The sequence below is a fragment of the Pteronotus mesoamericanus genome, unplaced genomic scaffold (genome assembly GCF_021234165.1).
Source record: "Pteronotus mesoamericanus isolate MK-2021 breed Mesoamerican mustached bat unplaced genomic scaffold, CSHL_Meso_final contig_1193, whole genome shotgun sequence".
Classification (NCBI taxonomy): Eukaryota; Metazoa; Chordata; class Mammalia; order Chiroptera; family Mormoopidae; genus Pteronotus; species Pteronotus mesoamericanus.
In genome coordinates this window covers 149398-173416 of record NW_026555039.1, presented here as the reverse complement: position 1 = coordinate 173416, position 24019 = coordinate 149398, and the positions used below count along the sequence as shown (strand labels likewise).

General features: G+C 54.0%; 2 protein-coding genes across 2 annotated transcripts; one reads left to right on the top strand and one right to left on the bottom strand.

Annotated features, from left to right (window-relative positions):
• Positions 1-3591: 3591 nt before the first annotated feature.
• Positions 3592-17760, bottom strand: NOL9 (nucleolar protein 9). The gene is made up of 12 exons (XM_054583831.1): positions 17377-17760; positions 16378-16597; positions 15867-15994; positions 14259-14394; positions 14044-14140; positions 13463-13560; positions 9527-9688; positions 9035-9332; positions 8557-8668; positions 6135-6312; positions 4705-4838; positions 3592-4134 (listed from the first exon to the last, which is right to left on the bottom strand). Exons 1-12 carry the CDS (start codon positions 17758-17760, stop codon positions 3985-3987), a joined length of 2097 nt encoding a protein of 698 aa, XP_054439806.1. The 3' UTR covers positions 3592-3984.
• TAS1R1 (taste 1 receptor member 1) lies at positions 17759-23827 on the top strand. The gene is given in 11 exon segments (XM_054583222.1): positions 17759-17875; positions 18580-18785; positions 18787-18817; positions 19132-19159; positions 20425-20494; positions 20615-20929; positions 21880-22168; positions 22275-22526; positions 22992-23123; positions 23126-23206; positions 23534-23827. Coding segments are annotated over 11 exon segments (1815 nt in total).
• Positions 23828-24019: the final 192 nt, after the last annotated feature.

The window sequence follows — 24019 nt, the reverse complement described above, 5'->3', positions numbered from 1 at the left end:
CCCCTTGGATTTTCCATTCCCAAGTACCCATTCGCTCCCTGGAACCGTCTTCTCCCACTGCTGGCTGTCTTGGCGCGCCTTCTATTCCCAGAAAGCAACGCCACAGGGACCCAGGGCTGCGCGGTCCCAGCAGCAGCCCCGTCAGCCGTCCCAGCAAGGAGGAAAGCCTGCGTGTGGTGGCTTCTCCCTGCCGGGCAGACGTTCACAGCCTGGAGATCACGCCAGTTCCAAAGCCTTAGCAAAACCTAAGCCACAGTCTAGTGAGCCACGGCGGCAACAGGGCCAGTTGCCATGGCAACCCCTGGCTTCCCAGCTCAACACATTGTGTGCCGGCTCAGCTGTTGCTTACTCAGCTCCCAGCACTTCCAGATTGGACCTGCTGCCCCTGGGGGGGGCGGCTCCTTTCAGATTGCCCCCCACCCCCACCCCGTTCTTTTCCTGGCAAAACCCTGGAAATCTTTAGCTTAGCAAAGCCTTTCGGCAGAGGCCCCAAAATCACGTGGCTTTTTCCCCTTCACAGCACAGATGGCCCCCATATTTATTTTAGCCACTGTTCAGGTCTGGCCTGTCAGCCAAGTCTCACTTCCCATGCCAGGTCCAACCCGGGGAGTTGGGACCGGGGCGGTTACAGGCGTAGACCCCAGGCCCTTTTTCTTTCTTTCTTAATTTGAACCTTTCTGGAAGCAAATTTTTTTTTTTCCTTCTACTACACTCTCACAGACAGACCAGCAAGGACAGAGCATCCTCTGTCAGCTCACATTCTTGGGCCCAAAAAGAAAAACTAAACTGAATTGCCACTGCGTCCAACACTGAAGTGGAAAGAGGCGCAGGCACCTGCCGGGGCTTCCTGTCCGCACGCCGTGCCCCGAGCGTGCACAGCCCTTCCGGGGTCTTATTTCACCCAGCGGTTCTGCCGCCACAGCTGCGATGCACCAAGATAATCTGGAACAGAATGGTCTACATGTGTAATGAAATCACACCAGTTCGTGTTCTCAAAAATATTTAATGATACAAAATAATGTTAAGTGAAAAGAGCTGGATAGAAAACCACATGTACAGCAGAACACCGATGTAAAAAACACACGCGATTTAGAAAAATACCAGATGAGACAGCACCAGAGCATGAAGTGATTATCCACGTGGCGGGTGGGCTTAGCGATCATTCTCTACATGTGCGAACTTATCATGCCAGTTCAAAAGCACTAAATGGGGGTTTAGGACAAACTCCCAGGAATGGGTCATTACCGGGGGCCACAGAACCCACTTCTCTGGAGCTCTTTAGCCAGGAGACCGGTTTTAAGGTGAACTTGCCCAGAGGCGGGACAGGTCGAATGGTTTCTGATTCCAACACTGAGTTTCTGCTTTGTCCCAACATGACCGTGGACAGTACGATCTCGGTCACTGCCTTCTGGGAGTCTGCGGCCGGACCGGAGGCGGGCCGCCCACCAAGTCACGCCCCACTTACAGCCAGGCCTCAGGCACCGCGTGGGCAGGGGCCACAGGGGGCAGCCTGCTCCCCAGCCTCGGCGGAACAGGCCAAGGGAGGGCTCTCTCCCAGCCGCCCTGCCAGCCAGCGTCCCAGCCGGGCGGGGCCTCAGAGCTCAGACTCCAGGGCCTGCTGTCTAACACACGCCACTGCTGAATCCTTAAAGAAGTCTGCTAATGAAACAATGTTTTAAAAATTTGCCATTTGGTAAAAAAGGTACCCTATACCCACGTCTCTTGGTCCCCGCAGTCTGCCAGGCAGAGAGCTGAGTGTCCAGCAGGGTAACCACCTGCCAAAGGACCCCAGCGGGGGAGGCGGGGCCCTCTGCTCAGCCCTGGGCCTTCCGACCCCTACTCTCCCCTCCCATGAGCCACTCCCAGATTCGGATTTCCCCAAAATCATAATCCAAAGCACCTGGAGGGCCAGCTCACTGCCCCGCCCCTCATCGCTACCCTTGTTTCCAGGTAGGGGTTGCAGAGGGTACCCACCCCCAGAGCTAACGGGGACAGGCACAAGCAACTGAGCTGTTTTTGTTTATAAAATAAAATGAATCCTAGAATTTGAGAATCTAGTCATTTATTTTCATATCTCCCTTTTCTATAAAAGGATCTCTTTAAAAGAAATGACTTTAAAGAATCCACAATCAGCGACTCAGGATTTTCACATTCTAAGTCACATAGCTCTTTAATTTCCTTAAAATAAGCATGTGCCGCGTTGGAAATGACACACATACAAGACTCAGAGTAACTCCAGGGCAGACTCATCCCTACTCATCCTGAACCACAACAGACTACAGCAAGAACAAGCCCCGACCATCGACACGGACCATCAGAGGGACATCCAAGGTCCCCGGTGCCGCGGCCGGTCGCGGCCGGTCGGAGCAGCACCCCGGGAGCCGGCGCGGAGGCCCGACGCCAGGCCCTCCGAATCCCGAGGCCCGCACAGGCCTGCCGCCCACGCCGGAGGGCCTGGCCCCGACTGCGGCTGACAGCTCCCTCTAGCGGCGATGTGCTCTTTCCAGATGGGGCCGAAGTAAGGCCGCATCCTTAGCCCCCGCCAGGGGTGACTCTGAAGGCAAGGCTGGATTCAGTGAAGCGGCAAAAGACAGGGCAGCACTTCCGTTCTCGGACGGCTGCTGACGGCCCACAGTGACGATTGTGACACAGACACAAGGAACTGGGGAAGGAGGCAGAAAGCGGACGGTGGCGGATTGTCTCAAAGGTCTTCGCAAGGCCAAGATAGAACACATGTACAAAGTAAATTTAAATATAAATAAGAGGCGACTAAGAAGTTAGACCGGAAACGGTCTCTACAATGTTGAAATTCAGCCTCGAGTGCCCAGGGTTCTGGGAGGATGTGCACGGCTGTGGGCCTAGCGGGTGCTCGGCACTTAGACAATGAGGACCAATGACTTACACGAATCCAGGTGTTAAAAACCTGCATGTCCTAATAGCCTCCCTCAACGAGGTCTGCTGAGAGGCGGGGTTCAGATGCCAGGCGGAACCGCTGCTTCAGGGGTATCTCAGCACCCCCCACGTGGAACCGGCGCAGCCCAGGCCGCCCCTCCTCGCTCACCCACAGCGCTCCAGCCTCGGGGCACAGGGGCCGTGAGCCCCGGTGGGGGAAGAGGGGGGACGGGCCGCCCCCGGGGAGAGCGGCACTGTCGCCAGCCTCCCACACCCAGGACAAAGCGTTCAACGGCAGAGCTGTGAGCACGTGCAAGTTCAGGTCCCGCCGCCCGCCCTTCCCCCAGCGCTGCCCCGCCAGGCCCCTTCCAAAGAGCCTGGTGCCCGGCTCTGCCCAGGCCGTATCCTCTGTCTCAGGTGAGGAGTCAGTGAGGACAAATGTAGTTTCAGAAACCCAAGGACAGGCTTCCCGGCTTTGAGAGCAATCTTTTCGGCATAAAACCATTGGATCAACCAAGAGGGTGAAAGGTTCTGGAGTCCAAGCTTTCATCGGCTAGCCCTTGATTAAAGACGAGACGCCATGTTCTACACTGACACACAGGGGTGGGGGAGGGGCCGGACGGCTTCACATGATCAGGGATGGGAATGACCGCAGGGGCTGCGGCCAGGCCCGGGCGGACCCCGCCGGTGGTCCCCGCATCCTGCTGCACCTGGACCCCGCTGGCCAGCCTGCCTTCCTCCTGGGTGCACTCCCGTGGCCCCAGTGTCCCTATTTTTATCCAGATGCCACCAACCAGGTCCCTGAAGAACTTTCTGAGGAATCGACTGTATTCTTTGTTTCAATGGCGTACAGTCTTTCCCCCACTGCTTCGTCCCTTTGGAAGATAAAACATCATGTCTGATGAACCGCACAGCAGCCCAGGGCAAAGCCGGGTCACGTCGCTTTAAGAAGGGGCTTTAATGACCATAAACTTCCACGAGCTTTGCAGGAGACACTGCCACGGAAAGGCACTGCCCACAGCCACACGAGCCGTCCGTCTGCCGACGGCAGGCTGGAGACAGAGTCAAGCTTTTCTTCCCTGATTCAAAACATCACTTCGATTTTCGATAGAATTTAGTTTTGGGGTGCTGTCTGTCTTTACCCGTTTCCTCCGTCTCTCTTGCTCCAATTTCTCCTGATGCTCCAGGAAGTCTAAGATTATAATCCGTCGTGATGTAAGGCACGGTCCCCTCGAGCCCACGCTGAAATGGAAACAGAGACGGTGTGGGAACACCACCAACCCACACTCCCACCCTCCTCCCCAGGGCACGGGTTACAAGCGAGACTGAGCGCGGGCCGCCCCCTCGAAACCCGTGCCCCGCCCTCGAAGGGCCAGGGGCCTGGCCCCGGTGCAAAGGTGACTGCCCCTTTCCATGCAGATCAGCTCCACAAACATGTCAAACAGCCCGAATAGGTAGGCGTGGCATTTCCCTCTCAAAAAAGCAGTTAGACCAGGCCACTCACAGGCCCTGCAGTCCGGCTTTGGGGCCATGCCGGTGCCCTTGGCCAACATGACCTTCCCATGACCTCCCCATGGGTGCACCCGAGGCACATACTGTCTTGGGGGACTCTCCCCGGGAGCCGCCGCCACCCTCCTCTCCCCAGCTCCTCCTGGGAGACCAGCTCCCTCGGTCCCCTCCCGCCACCCCCTTCAGCCTCTACGACACAGTCTGCGTCTCCCCGGCAGTGGCCTGGTCCAAGACTCTTGCCCGTGCTGTCCCTGCTCCGTCCATGGCCAGCTTTCCCGGGGCCGTCCCTGGGGCCACACCCACCTGGCTCTTGAGGACACACTGAGGCACGGAAATGGCTCCGACCAGCAGACAGTTCACGTTCCGGAGCTCTGCCGGGGGCACAGGCGTGAGGATGTGGTACAGCCTCTTCTCCATGTCAACACCTCTACAAATCCCTGGAGGATGCACGGACACAGACATCACCCTTCCCGCGAGGCAGCAAGCCTCCCCCCACTCCCCACCAGAGGGCGGCTCTTAGAGAAGAGTTTCGATTTCAGCTGGGTTTTACTTTGAAAATACAAAGCTGTAAGAGATGGAGTATGTGAGTATCGGGAGACTTGGTGCGCGTCGCCTTGTGCAGCCACGAGGCACCGAACTGGTCTTTGTGCCCAAGCCCTAGGCTGTCTCACCTCCGGCCCGCACGGGAGAGGCAGAGGTGACTCGGTCCCTCCCATCACCAGTTCCTTCTTTGTGGTCTGTACAAAGGGACACAATCTTCGTGCGCATGCCCTTGAGAAGTCCAGCATTGCATAAATCAGAAACGTGTAATTACTTAAAGACTTTGCTACTTTTGGGTTGCCCTTCCAGACACATTCACTGACACTTATTGACCTCATGAGCCAAGGGACGGTCCCCTGAGGTGGGCCGGGCACCGCGAGACGCAGGCCAGGTGTGGACCTGCGCTGCGGAAACGCCGGGACGCCAGGACGTGATGTCATCATTGGCGCTTGGACCACCCCCGAGCGTGGCGTCCAGTCAGGAAGCGTTTCCGTGGCCAGCGCAGAACCGATGATGCTCCCCTGGCACAGTGAAGGCACAAGAGGGAGGAGCCTGACACATTTTGGACAGAGAAGCTACCTGACCTGCTAGTGGGGCGGATGCGGAGAACAAAGAAGGGGCTGCCCAGAAGGACCCAGTGCTCTGGCCCGAACACCAGCGTGGACCTCTGAAGGACCCCTTGAAGGACCCCAAGGGAAGAGGAAGTACATGGGGCAGGACGTGCAATGGGTGGGAGAAGAGCCGGGGAGAACATCAGGTGTATGGACCCATCAGGACCTCAGTTTTGGACCCAAGTCCTAAATGCCAGTGAGCTGTCCAAGTGGAGAGGTGCACGGGGCACACGGGCTTGGGCTCCGACGTGCGGCTGGGCCGGAGCAATCCTCCGGGAAGCCAGCGCGAAGCTGGACTCTGCGCCCCCGCAGTGGGGGAGGCGGCCTGGGGCAGGGACATTGGGTGAGGAGGCTGTCGCCAGGCCCTCAAGAACCCTAGATTCAGAGAAGCTGGCAGGAGCAGCGGAGAAAGAACCGCTTCCTTCCCGCCTTCCTGCCCTCCCGCCTGAGGCCTGCTGCCCTGCAGGACAGAAGCCCTCGGACCCCTCGAGCCGACACAGCTCGGAGACCCAGACCGGCTGCCACCGCCGGAGAAGTGAATCAGTTTCAGTAGGTTCGTAGGCACATTTCCCTCGCACTCACCGAACCCCACGCAGTCGCAGACCGGCGTCTGAGCGAGCAGGATGGGCCCATTTGCATATCCTCTCACATCATCCAGGATCTTGCAAAGGGCAACCCAGCTGGCGTTTACAGCGTACAGCACGTGGGTGGGCGCGACGTCGGAGTGAATAACCCGGAGCGCGACCGCGCTGAAAGGGACCTGGAAAACAAGCGTGCGTCTCCCTCTATTAAGGCTTTATTTTTTTAAATTAAATCTATTGGGGTGGCATTGGTTAATAAAATTATACAGGTCTCCAGTGTACAGTTCTATGATACATCATCTGTATATTGCACGGTGTGTCCCCAACCTGAAGTCAACTCTCCCATCACCGTATATATGACGCCCTTTACCCTTCACTATCCCCCCACCGCCATTAGTTCTAATTGAGAAACTGCTTTTAATTTCATCAGCTGACTAGCCAGCTATCGAAGGCATGTCTGCCAAACTGCCTACTGAAAAGTACATAAACAGAATGGAAACACCAACCAGCATCTGCTTTGAGCTTTACTGCTTTAATGCAAAGAGCCTGAGAAACTTACACCAAGTTCTTGGGTACCATCTACTTGCTAGAAATCTAAACTGAATGCCTGGAATTTTCTTTTTGAAAGAGACACATAAGACACAAGTTTGTAGAGGCCCCAGAGGAGTCCTGCTGGTAGAGGTGGAGGGGGGCAGAAGACGCTGCCCCCCCCTCAGGTCTCCAAAATGAGAAAGTCCAAGTCTGTCCGTGAAGAAAAGCTGCCCTTCATCCCCTCAGCAACACAGGGAAGGGAGCACAAGGTAAACAACCACCTTTCTTCTATAACTCTCTGGGTAATTTCAAATTCTGAAGGAAGGGAAGTATTTTGTTACATGTGTTATTTAGACTTCAAAAACGAATTTGAAATAACAAAAGGCGGTTTAAATTACTGGCCTGTGAGTTCCCCATCCAGTTCTACAGCAGCTCTGAGTGAGCAAAACTCCAGCGAACAAGCTGCCTCAGGCTCTGTGACAGGGACAGGTCCAGGCCCACTGCTCTGGCCTGCGGGGCTTCAAGCCAGTCTCCTCCACCTGACAGAACCCAGTGCTCCAAGCCGGAAGCCAGAGACACACTAGCATCGCCCTCAGGGGCGCCACAAAGTCACCAAGCCACGCCTGTCAGGAGCTGAGCAGAGTGCCTGGCCCCCGGGAGGGCTCCATGCCGGACAGGCTGTAGGGCATGGGGTGCGCTCTGGGCTCCGCAGTCCCAGCCCAAACGCTCACTGTGCCCCTCTGGGCCAGCTGACCCGATGTCCCTGGCCTTGGTCCTATTATCTGTAAAATGGGGAGTATACTAGGGCCAGGTGAGTGAAGGAGTCAACACAGGCCCTGGCTGGTGTGGCTCAGCGGATTGAACGCTGGCCTGAAAGCTGAAAGGTCGCTGGTTCAACGCCCAGTCAGGGCACGTGCCTGCGTTGTGGGCTAGACGCCCAGTGGGGGCCGTGAGAGGCAACCAATGTTTCTCTCACACATCAATGTTTCTCTCCTCTTCCTCCCTTCCCCTCTCTAAAAATAAATAAATAAAATCTTAAAAAAAAAAAAAAAAAGGAGCAAACACAGGTTTAGAACAGAGCACAGCACAGAGTAAGCACTTAAGAAATGCTACCTGTTACTATTTTATTCTACCATCATTCAGAAGCCTAATGTTAAGGTGGTTTCTTCCCAAAACAATTTTTCTTTTAATTTTTAGATTTATTTATTTTTAGACAGAGGCAAAGGGAGGGAGAAAGAAGGAGAGAAACATCCATGTGTGGTTGCCTCTCATATGCTCCCTACTGGGGATCTGGCCCGCCACCTAGGCATGTGCCCTGACTGGGAATTGAACTAGAGATCCTCTGGTTTGCAGGCTGGCGCTCAATCCACTGACCCACACCAGCCAGGGCTCAAAACAGTTAAGAGCTTGGACCCCAAGACACAGACACTGCGGTGCTAGAATCCACTGCTGACAGCAACGCAGCACGAAGGTTTATGAGTGTGCTCAGGGGCCAGGTGCCACTGCGAGCACCCGCTGCACCCACACGACCTTTCTACCGGGTCAGCACTGCCTCCGTTCTACAGATGACAGCCGAGTCACACACAGCTCGGAAACAGGGGTGCTGGAACCAGACTGCCTGGGTTTAATCCCAGAGCCGCCGGGCCACTCGGAGCCAGCACGGAACCAGAACCGTACCCAGCACAGCCCAGCTAAGCGCACGGACTCTGGAGCCGACTGTGGCCTGACTCCAGTTCTCCCACGTCCCAGCTGACAAACGGGGACAGTCACTGACCCCACATTGCAGGCTGGTTCCAAGGGTTATAAGGTGGTTAGAGGAGCACTAGGCACACAGGAAGCTACAGAGGCGTTGGCTAAAATAAAGCTGACCCCTGCCCGAGGCCAGGTCATACCTGATAGGGTGTCAGGCCATGGAGGGGGTGAAGCGGTTTCGGCACCGGGGGCTGCAGCTGGCCAAGGTAGCCTAACACGGCCAAGTCCCGGAGAATTCGGTTATGCAAGTCTCTGCAAAGTGAATCAGAAGGAGGTAAGTGGAGATTTCACCTCCGAGATCTGCCCCCCAATCAGAAACAGAGGACACTTGTCATTACATAGATGACATTTACACCTTAGTATCTGCACACCCCGCCTTCCTATAAACCCGATGGCCAAACACGAAGCGCAAATACCCTCCTAGTCAAAGCTCTCGGTGACCAGAGCTGGAGACCAGGCAGGCCATTTCTGCTGGGAAAACAGCAGCCGTTGCCTCGCGCCCAGGTGCCTGTGCTGGAGACCCTGCGTTAGGGGACGTGCTGCTTTTACAGAACGGAGGGCAGAAGGCCCCGCTAAACAGAAGGCAATGGACTGCTCCAGTCACGGTGGTTTATTTACCTGTTTCTTGGAGTTTTTCTAAACACAAAGTCCGACTGGACGCACATCAGCTTATGTCCAGTAAATACAACTGGACTCTCCTTTTCCTCGTCACCAAATTCCAAATTCTCTGCAAACTCTGCCAGGAAGAAACCTCTGTTTCTGCCTTTGGACTTGCTTTTCGTGTACAAGCCGTCCAGGCTGTCCACGTAGTCGGCGGTGAGGCTGGGCATGGGTCTGCAGCGGACGGAGCTGAACTGGACGACGTGGCTGGGGGACAGCAGTCGGATCAGGTCCACGAGCAGCAGAAGCCCTTCGTCTGTGAGGCGGTGGACGACACGAGCGGTCAGCGCGCCGGAGCGACGCCATGTGCCCACGGGGGATGGGGACGCTCACTGAGGCACAGAGCTGACTGACCCGAGGAGTCCCTCAAAACTCGGCTCCAGCCCGAAGGCCTGGGAGCCACAGGCCGACTCCCACGCCCGCCCCGCCGGGTGCGCCCTCCGGGCTCACCTGTCACCCAGCCCATGGTGTTGACGATGAGCGGGCACTCCCTCTTGTAGGAGCTGAACACGTACTTTATTGTCTCAATGTAATTCTCACAGCTGTTTTTACACGCAGATTTCCCAAAGTACACCATCTTCTGCGGTGTCCTCTGGTGGGTGAAAGGTGGTCCTAAGAAGGCAGAGGTAAGAGTAATGAAACCGCGACGACTCACAAAGTGGCGAGGTCGGCCATCCCCCTGGACAAAGAGTCCTGGGTGAGCTGCGACCACCCCACTGCTGTGAACAGGTGTAGTCCCGTTGGCGGAACTCTTAAGCTTCCAACTTAATATAAAGACGGGCCCATTTTACCTACACAGTTAACTCCAGTTATGTCCTAATAAGGCCATTCATTCAACAAACATTTACTGAGCACCTATCACATCCTGGACACATCTGTGAACACAACAAATGTTTCCATCCTTTTAGGGTTTACGTACTTTTATTTATTTATTTGTTTGTTTTTAGATGGGGAAGGGAGAAGGAGAGGGAAACATCAATGTGTGGGTGCCTCTCACATGCCCCCAACTGGGGACCTGGCCTGCAACCCAGGCACGTGCCCTGACTGGGAACTGAACCAGCCACCCTTTGGTTCGCAGGCCGGTGCTCCATCCACTGAGCCACACCAGCCGGGCCATAAGGCTTACGTTCTAACAAAGGGGTCACTAGTAATAGCAGCAATCACTTGTTGGAATTCAGTACTAACGTTCCAGGTATGTTATACATAGCCTTTAATTTTCATAAAAACCCTATGAGGTACATAGTATCATTTACTACCCTCACTTGCACAGGTGAGGAAAACCGAGGGAGACTAACTTGGCCAAGGCCCCACCGCTGGCAGGTATCAGCGGGCTTGGCGTCTCTGCTGGAGCTCACACTCCCTCAGGTTGGTTCAGCCCGGGCCACGCCCCGTCTCCTCTGGCTGGAGCCAGGCCAGACCGCTCAGCAGGCAGGTGACCAGGACCATGTGACAGCATGGTTGGCAGGGCGAGCAGAGTCTTGGTCAACACGGTCGGTGCAAGGCCACCTGAGACAGAGCTAGTGAGACGCCCCTCGGGTTGCAGCCCACGGCTGAAGCGCGGCCTGCATGACCACGGGCGGGGAACAAATACAAAGAGACTGAGCGACTATGTACATAAATACTCTGAGAATAACCGTAGCCTGGGCTCTTTTCATGAGAGAAGAAACTTGACAATGCAGAAGTGGGAGAGCTGACCAGGGTGAACCTTGGGTGTCAAAATGGAATTGGAACGATGGTGCAAACTCACAGCTCCTAATAAACAGAAAGGACACAGATGTGTACGTGTGCACACAGCTCTAAACGCACATACATTTCCTGCCTCCGATTGCCCCAGGGGTCTGCCCACTGAGGAGAGTGAGAAGCCATGGCGCCCAGAAGAAGAGAGCACACCTGGTTACAGGTGGAGTGGAACACCCCGACAAACACCATCTTGTCAAGCGAGCTGGGGCGTGTGAGAGGCAATGGATCAATGTAGCTCTCGCACATTGATGTTTCTCTCCCTCTTTTTCTCCCTCCCTTCCTTTCTCTCTAAAAACAAATGAAATCTTTTTTAAAAATTTACTCAAAAATGGATCAAATCAGAGACAACAGACCAAAACCACAAGTCACATGGCTGAAGCACGCAGAGGCGGCCTTTGCCCTCCATCTGTATCCGGAACCGAAGTCCCCCCGGACCCTTCCACAGAACCAAGGGGCTAACCCGTGACCAGAACCTGACACCGGAACTCTTTCAAAGGCAAAGGGTCCCCTGTCCAGGAGGCTGAAGCTTCTTACCATAAATGGCCAAGTTCTTCTAATTAGATTAAAACTCGCCCTACCAGTGCATCCACATACTTGTTCCCCATAAACCGCCTAGAGGCCTGGATCAGGGAGGCTGATTTCGTCTCTGGTCCTGTCTGGCCACCTGACAAATGAACCTTTCCTCCGCTGGGGGGTGGGAGTTGGGGATCAAAGTCCTAAATGTTAGAGCTAAAACTTACAAAACTCTTAGAAGAAAATATTACAGAAAATCTTTATGATAATGGATTTGGCAACAACTTCGAAGATATGTCACCAATAGCATAAGCAATAAAAGAAAAAATAGATAAACTGACTTCATGAAAATTAAGTGTTTGTGCATTGAAGGACATCCAGAAAATGAAAAGACCACCTATGGAATGGGAGAAAATATTTGCAAATCATATCTGATAAGGGAGTAATATCCAGAATATATAAAGAACTCCCAAAACTCAATAAAAAACAACCCAATTCAAAAAAGGGCAAAGGACTTGAAAAGACATTTCTCCAAAGCACACCTACAAATGGACAATAAGCAAGCGAGAAGTTGTTCAACCTCATTAGTCATTAGAAAAAAGCAAATCAAAACCATAATGAGATAATACTTCACATCTGATCAAGTGGCTATCATCAAAATAATGAGTATTGTTGAAGACTGGAACCCTTGTGTATTGTTGATGCAAATGTAAACTAGTGTAGTCATTATGAAAAGCAATTGGCAGTTTCTCAAAAGGTTAAACGTGGAACAATCAAATGGCCCAGCAAATCCACTCCAGAAGAACTGAAAGCAGGGACTTGAACAGACTCTATACACCAACGTTCAGAGCAATATTACTCAAAATAGCCACAAAGCAGAAACACGTCAAGGGCCTACCCAGCAGCTGAATGGACAAACAAAAACAAAACGTGGTATGTGTACATATAATGGAATAATATTTAGCCATTAACCTTTGATACATGCTACATTAGGCTTAGGACACGTATTGTGTGATTTCATTTATGTGAGGCACCTGGTACAGGCAACGTCCTAGGGACAGAAGGTAGAACAGAGGTTCCTAGGGGCTGGAGGGAGAGCGGGAGCAGGGAGTTACTGCTTATTGATACAGACCCACCCCCCGCTTATCTGCGGTTTCAGTATCTGCGGTTAACCATGGTCTGCAAATATTTAATGAAAGATTCCAGAAATGAACAAGTCATAAGTTTAAAAGGCGCACTGTTCTGAGTCGTGTGATGAAATCTCGTTCCATCCTACAAATCGTCCCTTTGTGTCCAGCACGTCCACGCTATACAGTCACTTAGTTATCAAGTTGGCTGTCACCGTATCGCAGTGTTTGTGTCCATCCAACCCTATTTTCCTCAGTAATGACCCCAAAGAACAAGAGTAATGATGCGGGCAATCTGAGGACACCAAAGAGAAGCTGGAAACTTTATGATGTGTGAGTGCGCACAGGAAAAAACCACGTGTCGCCAGGTGCCAGCACCGCCCTCAGTCTCAGGCACCCACTGCGAGAGGGGACGCCGCCCCGGCCGGCAGGAATGCTGCGCGGGATTTCCGTTTGGGGAGGTGAAAAAGTTTTGGATATATTTCAATAAACAATGGTATACGACGTTATGACTGTACTTAATGCTATTAAATTTTAAATTGCACACATATGGATGGTTAAAATATGTTATGTGTATTTTCCCATTGGGAAAAAAAAGCATCGAGGGATTCTGATTTGGATTCTGAACCAGAAAAAGGATATTAGTAGGATAACTGGTTAATTTAGAATAAAATCTCTAGCTTACTTAATAGTATTGTATCAATGTTAATTTCCCGGTTAGGATCGCAGTATAAGGCTAAGTCAGATGTTACTACTAAAGGAAGGTGTGTTCCCCGTTTATGTACAACATGGACAATGGGTCCAGTTACTAAGGCAGACCTTAGAAAGTGTCTTAGTTTGTTTTCAATTTTTGGAGGCTGGAGAAACAGTTACGGGAAGACTGTGAGTTTGGCAGGATGAAAATTATTTTTTATACTTATTTCTTACACTTTTTGAGTTTTTTGTTAAGTCTCATTACTCTCGCATTTTATAATACCAAGTCATTTAAGAAACATTTAATACGTACCTAGAACGGGTTCCGTAATATTAAGTAAAGAAATGCAACCCGGAGGAGTAAATTCTGTCTGTCCCAGGTCACATTCCAAATAGTCGACGCAGGGAATACTAAAACGTAAAAGAAAAACCTCAGCTAGCTTTACTGTGTCAGAGGTACACATCAGACCTTGAAGACCGCACAGCCATAAGCCACCCCAGGCAGGCTCTTCGGTGGAATGCTCGGTCCACGTTAAAAAAAGAAAAAGCATAAAGAGAACATGTGACAGGTCACAGTGGCCATTCATGACATGGTTCAACTTCATCTTTCCTAAACCTTGACCTTTAAATGACAGCAGAACGTATCCCTACTCTGCATCTCTGGACACGGACAAATACAGATTCTGAGACCGAGTGACCCGCTCAGTGACAGGCAAGGCCAGTGCGCCCCGAGACGTCGTCAGCCCCCTCCAGGACCCAGGGAAGCAGCCGCTGCCCGCCCCCAGCCGAGCGGCCTGGTCCCGAGCTGTGAATAATCCCCACCCAGTTTCTTCAATCAAAACTCCTCCGTGCCCCAAATCTAGCAACACGTCAAAACAAGAAACACACTCTTACCTATTTAACAGCTGGTTAATCAGGTATCTATTAAATGTTGACTTTCCAATGTCCTGCGCCCCACACACCAGAATGACAGGGCAGCCATCTACTTCCTCTGGAGGTGAAACAGACATTGACCAAGAGTGAGCCACCTGCTTTAGGACTCTCATCGCGCACAGGAATCGTGTGAGGCTCTAGTAGAAAATACTCGAATTCACCAATGTGTCACTCACCACAGGAGACGGTAACTAACTCTTCCAGGGCTGAAAGGACACTCTCGGTTAAACGAAGGCCGTTTTTTTTCTTCTCTTTTTTAATGCCAACAGATCTCAAGGCGAAATACTCAGCATTAATCTGGAAAGTGGCACTCTGAAATTAACAATGCAAACTTTTAGAAAAGATGGAAAGAAATGCACCCTTTTTTCTTCAGTTATGAATTAATATGCCTCATACGATTGTGAGCCACAAAAGGTACACTGGATCCCCCCTCTTTTCCTCACCCCCCAAATCCAAGCCTTTGGTAAGGCCTGTCCCCGCTCTTCCTAAAGCCACCCGACGCCTGTTTTCATGGCCAATGCTCACTTCCTGTGTAGGATGCTCCCAAGAAAAAGAAAATGCGTGGAAATTTAAAAACAAGTGCCAGAAGAAAAATGCAAAAGAAGGCCACTTGTAGAGCAGGCTGGTTATATGGAATAAAGTTGGGGCGATTCCTCAAAACAAAGCAAAGAGACAGGCAATGATGCAGACAGAGTCGAAAGGATGTGGAAGGCAGGTCCTCGAAGCCCAGCGGCGTTCTAGCGCAGGTGCCAGGAAACCTGGGGAAGCGGCCTGAGGAACGGAAGAGCCGGGTCCAGCAGAGGGAGGTGGGGCTTGGACAGGATAAGGCCGCTGCATGGAAGAGGATCCAGGAAGAGATCCCTCCAGGATCACAGCTCATCAATCCCAAGGACAGGGTGTCATGAAAGCAGTGCCATCTCCCTGGCGTTAAGTCTTCCTATCAGCAACTCGGGAGCCTAGAGCACAGCAGAGCAGGCCTTCGGTTTTGACGTCGATGACCGCGCTTTCTCCGACTCCTGGAGCCCAGGACTTGGGAGCGCCTGGGGCTCACACCCGGAAGCTTCCCATTCTAACTGCATCCACTCCCTTGCTGTTACTGTCTCATCTAGAGGGCTCTGGAACCCTCTTCTGCTTAAAGCTCCACACATTTCCCATCTCTTCTCTAACTGCAGGCTCCACTTCTAACAGGCATCTCTCAAGGTCAACACATCTACACCCCCCCCATAGTTGCCCCATCTCAGTTAATGGCAACTCCGAGCACCCACGGGTTTGGCCCAAAAAGCCTGGTGAGTCCTTGATTCTTCTTCATACCTCACCATCCAGTCTGTCCAATAATCCTATGGATCAGGGCCAATTTAGTGGCTCATGGGAGGCAATTATAGTAACAACTTAACTTTAGGAAATGAGTAAAGTGGCCAGAAAAACGGACGGGTGAGGTAAGAGAGGGCAGAAGTGCACTGAGTTTACTCACAGTTTAGAGAAAGCGTACACTGTCTCAAGTTACTAAATCAAGATACAAATATAACCATTTAAAAAAATGCCAAAAGGTATTTCAACTACAATACGAAATGATGGCTTCTGTTGGGGAATGAAACCAAGGGAGGGGAGATTTTACATGACATAACTCTCTATATTGGTTATTTTTACTGCACACATGTATTACAATCTGCACGACCTACAGCACAAGACAGGCTCATCGTCGAAAGCCAACACTCTACACGGTCATTTAATACGGCTGTTTTGGTGAAAGCAATTAGTAAAACTGTGAATGAAAACTGGTTTACCTCTTGTAGGAAAACGTAAGATAACCCTGGATGGCTGGTTATGAAATTTACGGTGGAGGTTTTCAGCCGTTCCAGCATCACGATGGAACACAAAGGAGAGAAATTCTTCATCAGCCAACATCTGTCATCTGTAAATAAGGAAAATTCAGCCACCTTACAGACGGTAACTCCGCTGAACACTGTGCCCTTTCGGACCGCCATTTCCTCGGCTAAACTGCAAACCCTCTGAGAGCAGGGACTAGGTTTGAGTCTTTTTCAGGAGGCCACACTGCTTAACAGGAACACGCCTGGACTGAGAAGTCAATACAGGTTTGCCATCTACTAGCTGTGTGGCCTTGGGCAACTCTTCTCATCTGTAAAATGGTGAAAACAAGAGTTTTCCTCTCAGGGCCCTGGTGAGGTTTACAGATACAGTAAAGTGTGCAATGTCTAGGCCATAATACATGTCTGAAAGTTATTAGCCTTATGTTTATAGTACATCCTCAGTAAATTACCCAGTTCTTTCCATTACCCCGGTTAAGGTGAGCCCTGAGCAAGGTTCGGGCTTCCCTCTTCATCTCCTTCTTGCTTTTCTCCGGTGCTGAGTGATGAGCTGCGTTGATGGTGAGGCGCGAGTGGGTGTAGGTGGAGAAGACATCTTGGGAAGGCTGGCCTTGGCCCATGGTAAAACCCAACACCTGCACCTGGCCATAAAGGCAAGTCACTCGGCAGATCCCACTGAAGGTGAAACCCTAGCAGGGAAAGGAAGAAAGAAAGGAAGAAATAACATTACAGGTTCTGTTAGGATTCTGTTACCAATGTTGGAAATTTTCTGAAACTTTGTTATTCACATGTAAAAAGGTGGCAAATTTCTAAGTAACAGAATACATTGTCGTAGGTGACTATCAGGCACAAAACGTTTTTTGACCTAAGATCGTATCTCATGGCAGCCACGGATACAGCTGCTGAATGTGAACACACAGAAAAAAAGGGGTTCCATGAACCCAGCTCTGCTCCCCTCATGGCCCTTGCCCTTAACTAGGCACACTGCCTCCCAAGTCTCCGTGTAGGACCTCCCAGACCAGAGTCCAAGGGGAAGAGCGGGGACCCTGCAACCAGGCTGTGGGTTCGGATCCTGGCTCTGCCTGTACTGTGTTCCTTTTGGCAAGTCACCTAAAATAAACCTCAGTTCCTTCCTCTGCAACCATTCGCAGTAACAGCGATAATGACTCCATGTGAGCTGAGAGCATTAAATGGGTTCATACACCCCAACACTTAGAACGCGCAGAGACTGGCATTACTAAGCACCCTCTTATTAATAATTATTACTTTTAAAGTCCCTTTCAGGTCTGAAAGGTCTCGATCAGTCTTGGCAGAACTCTTCTTACCCCTCTGCTCAGCACCGCCGCCAGGAGGAATCGAGGCCGGAGAGCCCGCATAGGGGACAAGGTCTTCTCCCGGCCTGCGACCCCCGGGACAGCATCCCCGCCCTCCCTGTATGCCCGCCAGGCTCCCTCTCGGCGCGACTCACCTGATCCCGCGGCAGCAGCAGCAACGCGCGGCCCGGACCGGCCGGCCGCAGCGGGGGGATGGGGAGGGGCGCGGGGGCACTCGGGGCAGATTCCTCGTCCGAGGCCGGGCTGGGGGCCGGGCTGGGGGCCGGGCTGGGGGCCGCGGTCTTGGGCCTCGGGGCCGCTGCCGCGCGCGACACCGGGCAGGTGCCCTCCCGCCAGTCCGCGCCGGCCTCCTGGGCCTGCAGCAGCCGCCGCCGTAGGCGCCTCCGGCCGCACCAGCGCAGGATCCGGAGCCGGCGGCGGGGCCGGCGGCTGAGGATGAGCTGGGGCCGGGTCTTGCGGGCTCGCGCCCACGTGGAGCGAAAAGGCCCCCTCTTCTGCAGCTGCGAGGAGTCCGCCATGCTGGCCGCCAGCGGGGGCGGTGCAGGAATGTCGCGAGATCTCGTCGCTCCGCCCCGCGGCCAGTCGAGCGGCCGGAAGATGCGGCCTGGGAGCCTCGGGCGCCCGCTGCCGACTGTCCCGGCGGCGCACTGGAGCTTCGGCCGCCCTTAGAAGCCTCCCGTGGGCCAGCGGAGGCTCTGAGGACTGCGTTTCGGCGACCACCGACCGAGAGCTCCACGTACCTTACGCAATAGCCCGCCCCTGCTGCCTGCTGAGTGAAAGCCAGATCCACAGGCCTGAGTGTCGGGCCGCCTTTCCGGATATCCATCCACCTGGGATAATTATTTTTTTTCCTGCAAAAAAAGCTCCAGGGCCGGCGGTTTAAACAAAACCCGGCTATTTGCATACCCTCTGTTTACATGCATTTGTCTTTGAGCTGAAAGGAGCAACCCTGGATAACAAGGCAAAAACCACTATGGTTCTAGTTCACTCCTGAGTACCAGAAGTTCCGTGTCAGAAATCAGGGGGCTATGGGGAAGGGAGGTCAACTCAAAGTTTACAAATGTCTCATTCTATAAACTGGGGCCCATGTGAAAGATTCTAAAACAGGCAGCTCTTGGTAAGAACCCTCCACACCCTGTCCCTCAGCCCCCCCGCCCACCCGCCCCAGAAGCTGTATCCCTGCCTGGCTCTGCAACCCCCTGCCCCCCAAAATGCGAGGGCTCCCTTCCTGAGCCAGGTGAGGCACAAGGGCAAGGACGGAAACCACAGGGTCCAGAGGAGCCAGTGAGTGCCGCCTGGCTGCATCCGTGCCTTCACCCAGCCGCGTTCCTGAGTAGGACTGCCGGCGGGAAGCCGGGGCCAACAGCCTGGTGCCGACACCTGGGTTCCGGTCCCATGCCCTTCTATCGCGGCAGAGCTGGCCAGCATATCACTGGGCTTCCCCTTTCCTGCTGCTGGACTCAGCTGCCCCTGACTTCAGCCTCCCTGGGGATTACCTTGGTGCAGGCCTGTTCCCTCTCCACATTGACAGTCCCCAGGGGAGACAGACCCACAGTGACCCTCTGTGATAGGGGGGTGCAGGCTCAGCAGAACTGTCACTTAGTGGAACTTGTGCCTCCAAGGTCCTCTGCCTGCCCTCCTCAGCCAGGATCTTGCCAGTTCTGCCTCCAGGGTGGCCTCTGAAACTCCCTCCAGTCCTGCCCACCTGGGCCTTCCCAGGCACCGTGGCCCAGTTTCCACTTTGTGATACATACTTTTGTCCCAGCTATTAAAGTGCTTTGTGTTATAATTCTCTTCCAGTTACTTCCCGGCTTCGTGACATAACTAGACAGCACTAAAGCAAGTGTGCTCTTTCCGCTTTTCCACCGCCTCCCTACCTCTCCCCACAGCCAGACTCCTTGCTGGCCCAGATGACAAGTGAGGTTCTCCACGGGGAGGGAAATGGGAAATGGGACGCATGGCAGGAGGTGTTTCAGGAGCTTAGCAAACGTGAGCTAGGTTGATGCCTTCATGGAGTCCACAGCCCAGGCAAAGAAAAACAGTTGCTTTTCCGGTTAAAAAAAAAAAAGTTGTTTATACTCTGTGCAAATCACAGATTTGGGGGGCTAGAGGGTGCTATCAGGGCTCGGCAGCAGAATGCCCTAAACCTGAAGCACGCCTGACAGCCGGCCCAGGAGGAAGGTTCTGGAAGGTTCTGGCTCATGATTACTGGTCCAAATTTCTGCAGGTGGAGCCTGGGGTGAGAAGACTCACCCCAGGAAGGGAGGGGAACAGAAACGGGCTCCAGACGACTGAAGTGCTGTCCTGGGCAGGAGGCACTGAGCCAAATGATGTAAGGGCAGAAGTGACAGAAATGATGGAAGATCCTTCTGAAAATCAGAGACTGCGAAGCAGACCAGGCTAGCGCACCCTTCAAGCAGGGCTGAGTCACGCCCCCGGCGCACCCCTGTGGGGGTCCAGCCAGATAGGCAATGGGGAACAGGGCTTTTGTCGCACCTGCAGGTGTCCTGGTGAGAAGCACGTTAAACAATGTTAAGCAGGTGCGATGGTTACTTTTATGTGTCAGCTGGGCGAGGGTGTGGTGCCCAGTTGTTTGATCCAACAGCCCTAGATGTTGCTGGGAAGGTATTTCTAGACGTGGTTAACATTTAAATCAGTAGACTGAGTAAATTCAAAGACCTTAAGAGAAAAGATTGAAATCCCTGGAAAAGGAAGGTATTCAGCCTTCGGACTCACGGTCACAACATCAACTTTGTGGGAATGTCCAGGCTTCCCTGCAAACGTTAGACTTGCCAGCCTTCCACAGTCGCGCGAGCCAATTCCATAAGGGAGCCCCCGCCCCATCCTGTTGGTTCTGTTTCTCTGGAGAAGCCTGATGCATACAGCAAATTTCTCTGATACAAGACTTTATGAGCCTTATTTTTAATTGATTTTTTCCATTACCATTTAGTCCTCTTATATCCCCCTCCCCCCTTTTTACATTTATTAATTTTAGAGAGTGAGAGGAAGGGAGAGAGAAACATGGGTTTGTTGTCCCACTTATTTATGCATTCATTAGTTGATTCTCGTATGGGCCCTGACCAGGGATGGAACCCAAAACCTCGGTGTATCGGGACAAGGCTCCAACCAACGGAGCCACCGGCCGGGCCTGTGAGCCTTTCGATGCCAACATGCTTTTCCAGGTGGGGCGTGGTATGTGCATTTCTCCGAGTTCTTCTCCGCCTCTCCGAAGGCCTGTTATCAGAACTGTGGGTATGCTGCAAAGCCCAATGTGGTCATGGGCGTGGGGGGCCGGAGAGAGAACCTCAGAGACCCCTTTCTATCTCCCAAGCCTGGGATTCTTCTCAGCCCTTGGCTTGGTTTTCCTTACAGACCCAACAGCTCCGGCAGCCGGGGCTGCCACCTTTCCCAGGCCACGAGCTTTGGTGTGGAGGAGATGAACAACTCCACGGCTCTGCTGCCCAGTGTCGCTCTGGGTGCACGCAATGCGACTTTGTGCTCAGAGTCAGCCACCGTGAGTGCCACTCTGAGCAAGCTCTCCCTGCGGGGGGCACGCCACAGAGGGATCCCAGGAAACTCTTCCCTCCATTGCCCGACAGCTGTGGTGGCGATTGGGCCTGACCCCCCCCCCGCCCCCGCCACGCTGCCAGTGCTGCAGCCCCGCCCGGCCCCTTCCCAGTGTCCCTGGTGAGCAGGGGCCCCGGTGGTTTGTCTGTCTCCCCTTCTGAAGTCCACCATGGGCTGGGGCAGATACATAGTCTGGCCTCTGATCTCCTGAGTGGTCATAGCTCCTGAGTCACATCGCCGAAGTCCCTGTCCCCAGGGACCCCTGGCCCAGGGTTCCTCCTCTGTAAGGGCTGCTTCCCCATCTTCCTGCCTCACCGTGCCTGGGAAAACCCACCCTCCCTCGAAACTTCCGCCCCGTGGTCAGCTGTCACCACGGCCCCTGCTTGTACCTTCTAAATGCTCCCGGGGTCACAACTGCAGCTTAGACCGCCACCCTCCCTTTGCTGAACGTTTCCATTGCCCCCCTAGGGGGTCTCTCTGACTCGGTCTTGAGCCTTTTCTAACACGTTCCTCACTGAAATCAGAGATACATCCTTGAGACACAAGTCTGAACATGTGACGTCTCTGCGTAAACCCTAGAGGCTCGCCATGAGGACAGCGGAGGCCCCGGCCCGACGAGACATGCCTGCTCATGCCGTCCTTCCTCCAGGACCTGACCTCCCGCCTGGCGACCTCCTGGCGGGAGCTCCTCCAGGGCCCCGAGGGCACTGCCTCATTTCGCAGGTTTCATTCCCGCTGCCCGGCAAGCGCGAGCCACTGCTCCACCCCCCACCCCACCGTGTCCACCAGGCCGAGTCCCCTTCCTCTCCCCAGAGCCTCCCCTGAGGCTTGCCCCTTCTCCATTTATAACCCGTCAGCCTCCGACGTCAAGCGGTGCCGTCTTTGGGAAACAGGGCCGGGACCCGTCTCCATCCTGTGTCTCCACACCAAGCACAGGGCATTGGGGGGGCCCAATCAAGTGTGGGGCCACAGAACTCGCTGAGCTGCGCCCCTGCAGCTCAGGTATGAGACCTGCAGTGTGGTGAGCACGGGAGGCGGCAGTGCCCCTCTTTCCTGCACATCGCTCTCAGTCACACATGCCAGGTGGAGGTCATGGTGCTGCTGCTCCAGAGGTTTGGGCGGGTCTGGGTCTCCCTGGTGGGCAGCGACAGTAACTACAGGCAGCCGCGGGGTCAGGTGCCGGAGGACCGGGACGCCCAGCGGGGCATCTGTCTTGCCTGCCAAGACGTGGTGCCCTTCTCTGCCCAGCCAGGCGACCAGAGGATGCAGAGCACGCCCCTCTGCCTGGCCTGAGTGAGGACCACTGTCGTGGGCATCTTCTCCAGTGGGTAGCTGGCCGGACTGTTCTCCGAGTCCGCGGTGCTGGCTGCCCTGACTGCCAAGGGGTGGGTCGCATCTCCACACACGTCAGTGTGCCTGGGGCCAGGGGCGTGGCCGCCCTGCGGGACCTGTCCCTGGCCTGCAGGACTTCAAAAAGGCCAATGTCGGGACAGACAAGGGGGCCCAGAGGCCATGCTCCAGGGGCCCCAGGGGCAGCGGTGACCAGTGCTGCAGAGAGTGCTGGCCTTTCATGGCACAGAAGATGCCCGAGCTCTGAGTATTTTCTGTGAGCTCTGCCTACAACTTATACGGGGCTGTCACGGTGGCCCATGGCCTCCCCCAGCTCCTGGGCTGGGCCTCCAAAGCCTGTTCTAGAGACTGAGTTGCCCCCTGGCAAGTAAGGCTGCCAGCCTCTGGCACCCCATATCAGTAACTATGGGCAGCTGGGGGTGCAGGTGCTTTCCTGAGGGAAGCAGGAGGGCCATTCCTTGGCCAGCCTAGTGCTGGGGAAGGGGGCCAAGGCCACCGAGCAGAGGGCTGATCCCTTCTCTGAGGCATTTCTTCTCTGAACCTTGGCCCTACCCCCGACACTATCACTGATTCCAGGGCTAAAAATCCCGGTAAAAGTGTCTTTTGTTAGAGGCCCTCTCTCAGTCAGGAGGCTGGTTGGAAGGGTCGCTGGGCATTCTAGGAAGGGAAGGGACTCTCAGGAAGGGATTGGAACTTCCAGACAGGCTGAAACCACCAGAGACAAGCCCCGAAAGACCCCAGGCACTTGCTTCCTGAGCTGGGAGGGTCAAGGAGGGTCAAGGGGGAGCAGTCTGTGTCATCGTGGCTGCTCCACCGTCCCTTTCTCCTTCAGCTTCTGGAGCATACCCGCAAGGTCAATTTCCCTCTGCACAAGGACACTGTGACGTTTCATGACGATGGGCACCCCCTCAGCCGCTACCACATAATTACCTGGGGCTGGAGTGGCCCCAAGCGGACCTTCACAATGTCACTGACTCGCCCACGTGGTCTCGGGTCTGGCCGGACATAAATAAGACCAGAACCCAGTGGCAGGGCGAGGACAGCCAGGTAACGCGGATGTGCCACTCACCCGTGATTGCTAGAGGGGCGGCCCAGAGCTTAGGGGCGAGGCTGATGCAGCTTACCGAGCAGGAGGGGCTCTCAGGTCCCAGGCCGCCATGGCTGTACCCAGCCCAGCCAGGGCAACTCCACAGGCTACAAGATAGGACAGACGCCCCGTTGCTGTTGGTTCACACAAACAGCAACGGAACCTGGCTCCGCCCTGCGAGTGAGCCAGGGCAGCAGATGCGCAGGTTCTGTTTTCCATTCCATGTGTGAGCATCCCTTGACTTGGGACCCTCCATGCAGTGACAGAACACCTGCGGCTTCTTGCAGGTGACTATGCCTTTGTGCTCCAGTCTTGAAGGGCACCAGTGAGCGATTGTGGGCTTCCACCACTGTTGCTTCGAGTTTATGCCCTGTGAAGCTGGGGTCTTCCTCAACAAGAGTGGCGAGAGACCAAGCGAGTGGGCGAATGACTGTACAGCAGGTGAAGGGACCTCCCCGGGGCTAGACATGTGCACACCTGACCCCAGAACCAGGGTCCCAGTCACTTTGCTGCCAGGTTGGTACCAGTTGGAGGATATCTGCCACCTGACAATTCTGATCAAGCAGAAAGAAACCAGTTGAAAGTCTGAGGCCGACCTTGCCTTTATTAGACAGTTCCTAACCAACTCCTACAGATGCAATCTTATCCTAAATTTAACCTCTTTATCCAAATGGATGTAGCTATGTTCTCATTGTACTGTCCCATGCTATCCCTCTATTGCCCGCGCCAAAGACAGCTAGTACCTTGAACAGCTTGGCCCAAATGCAGATACT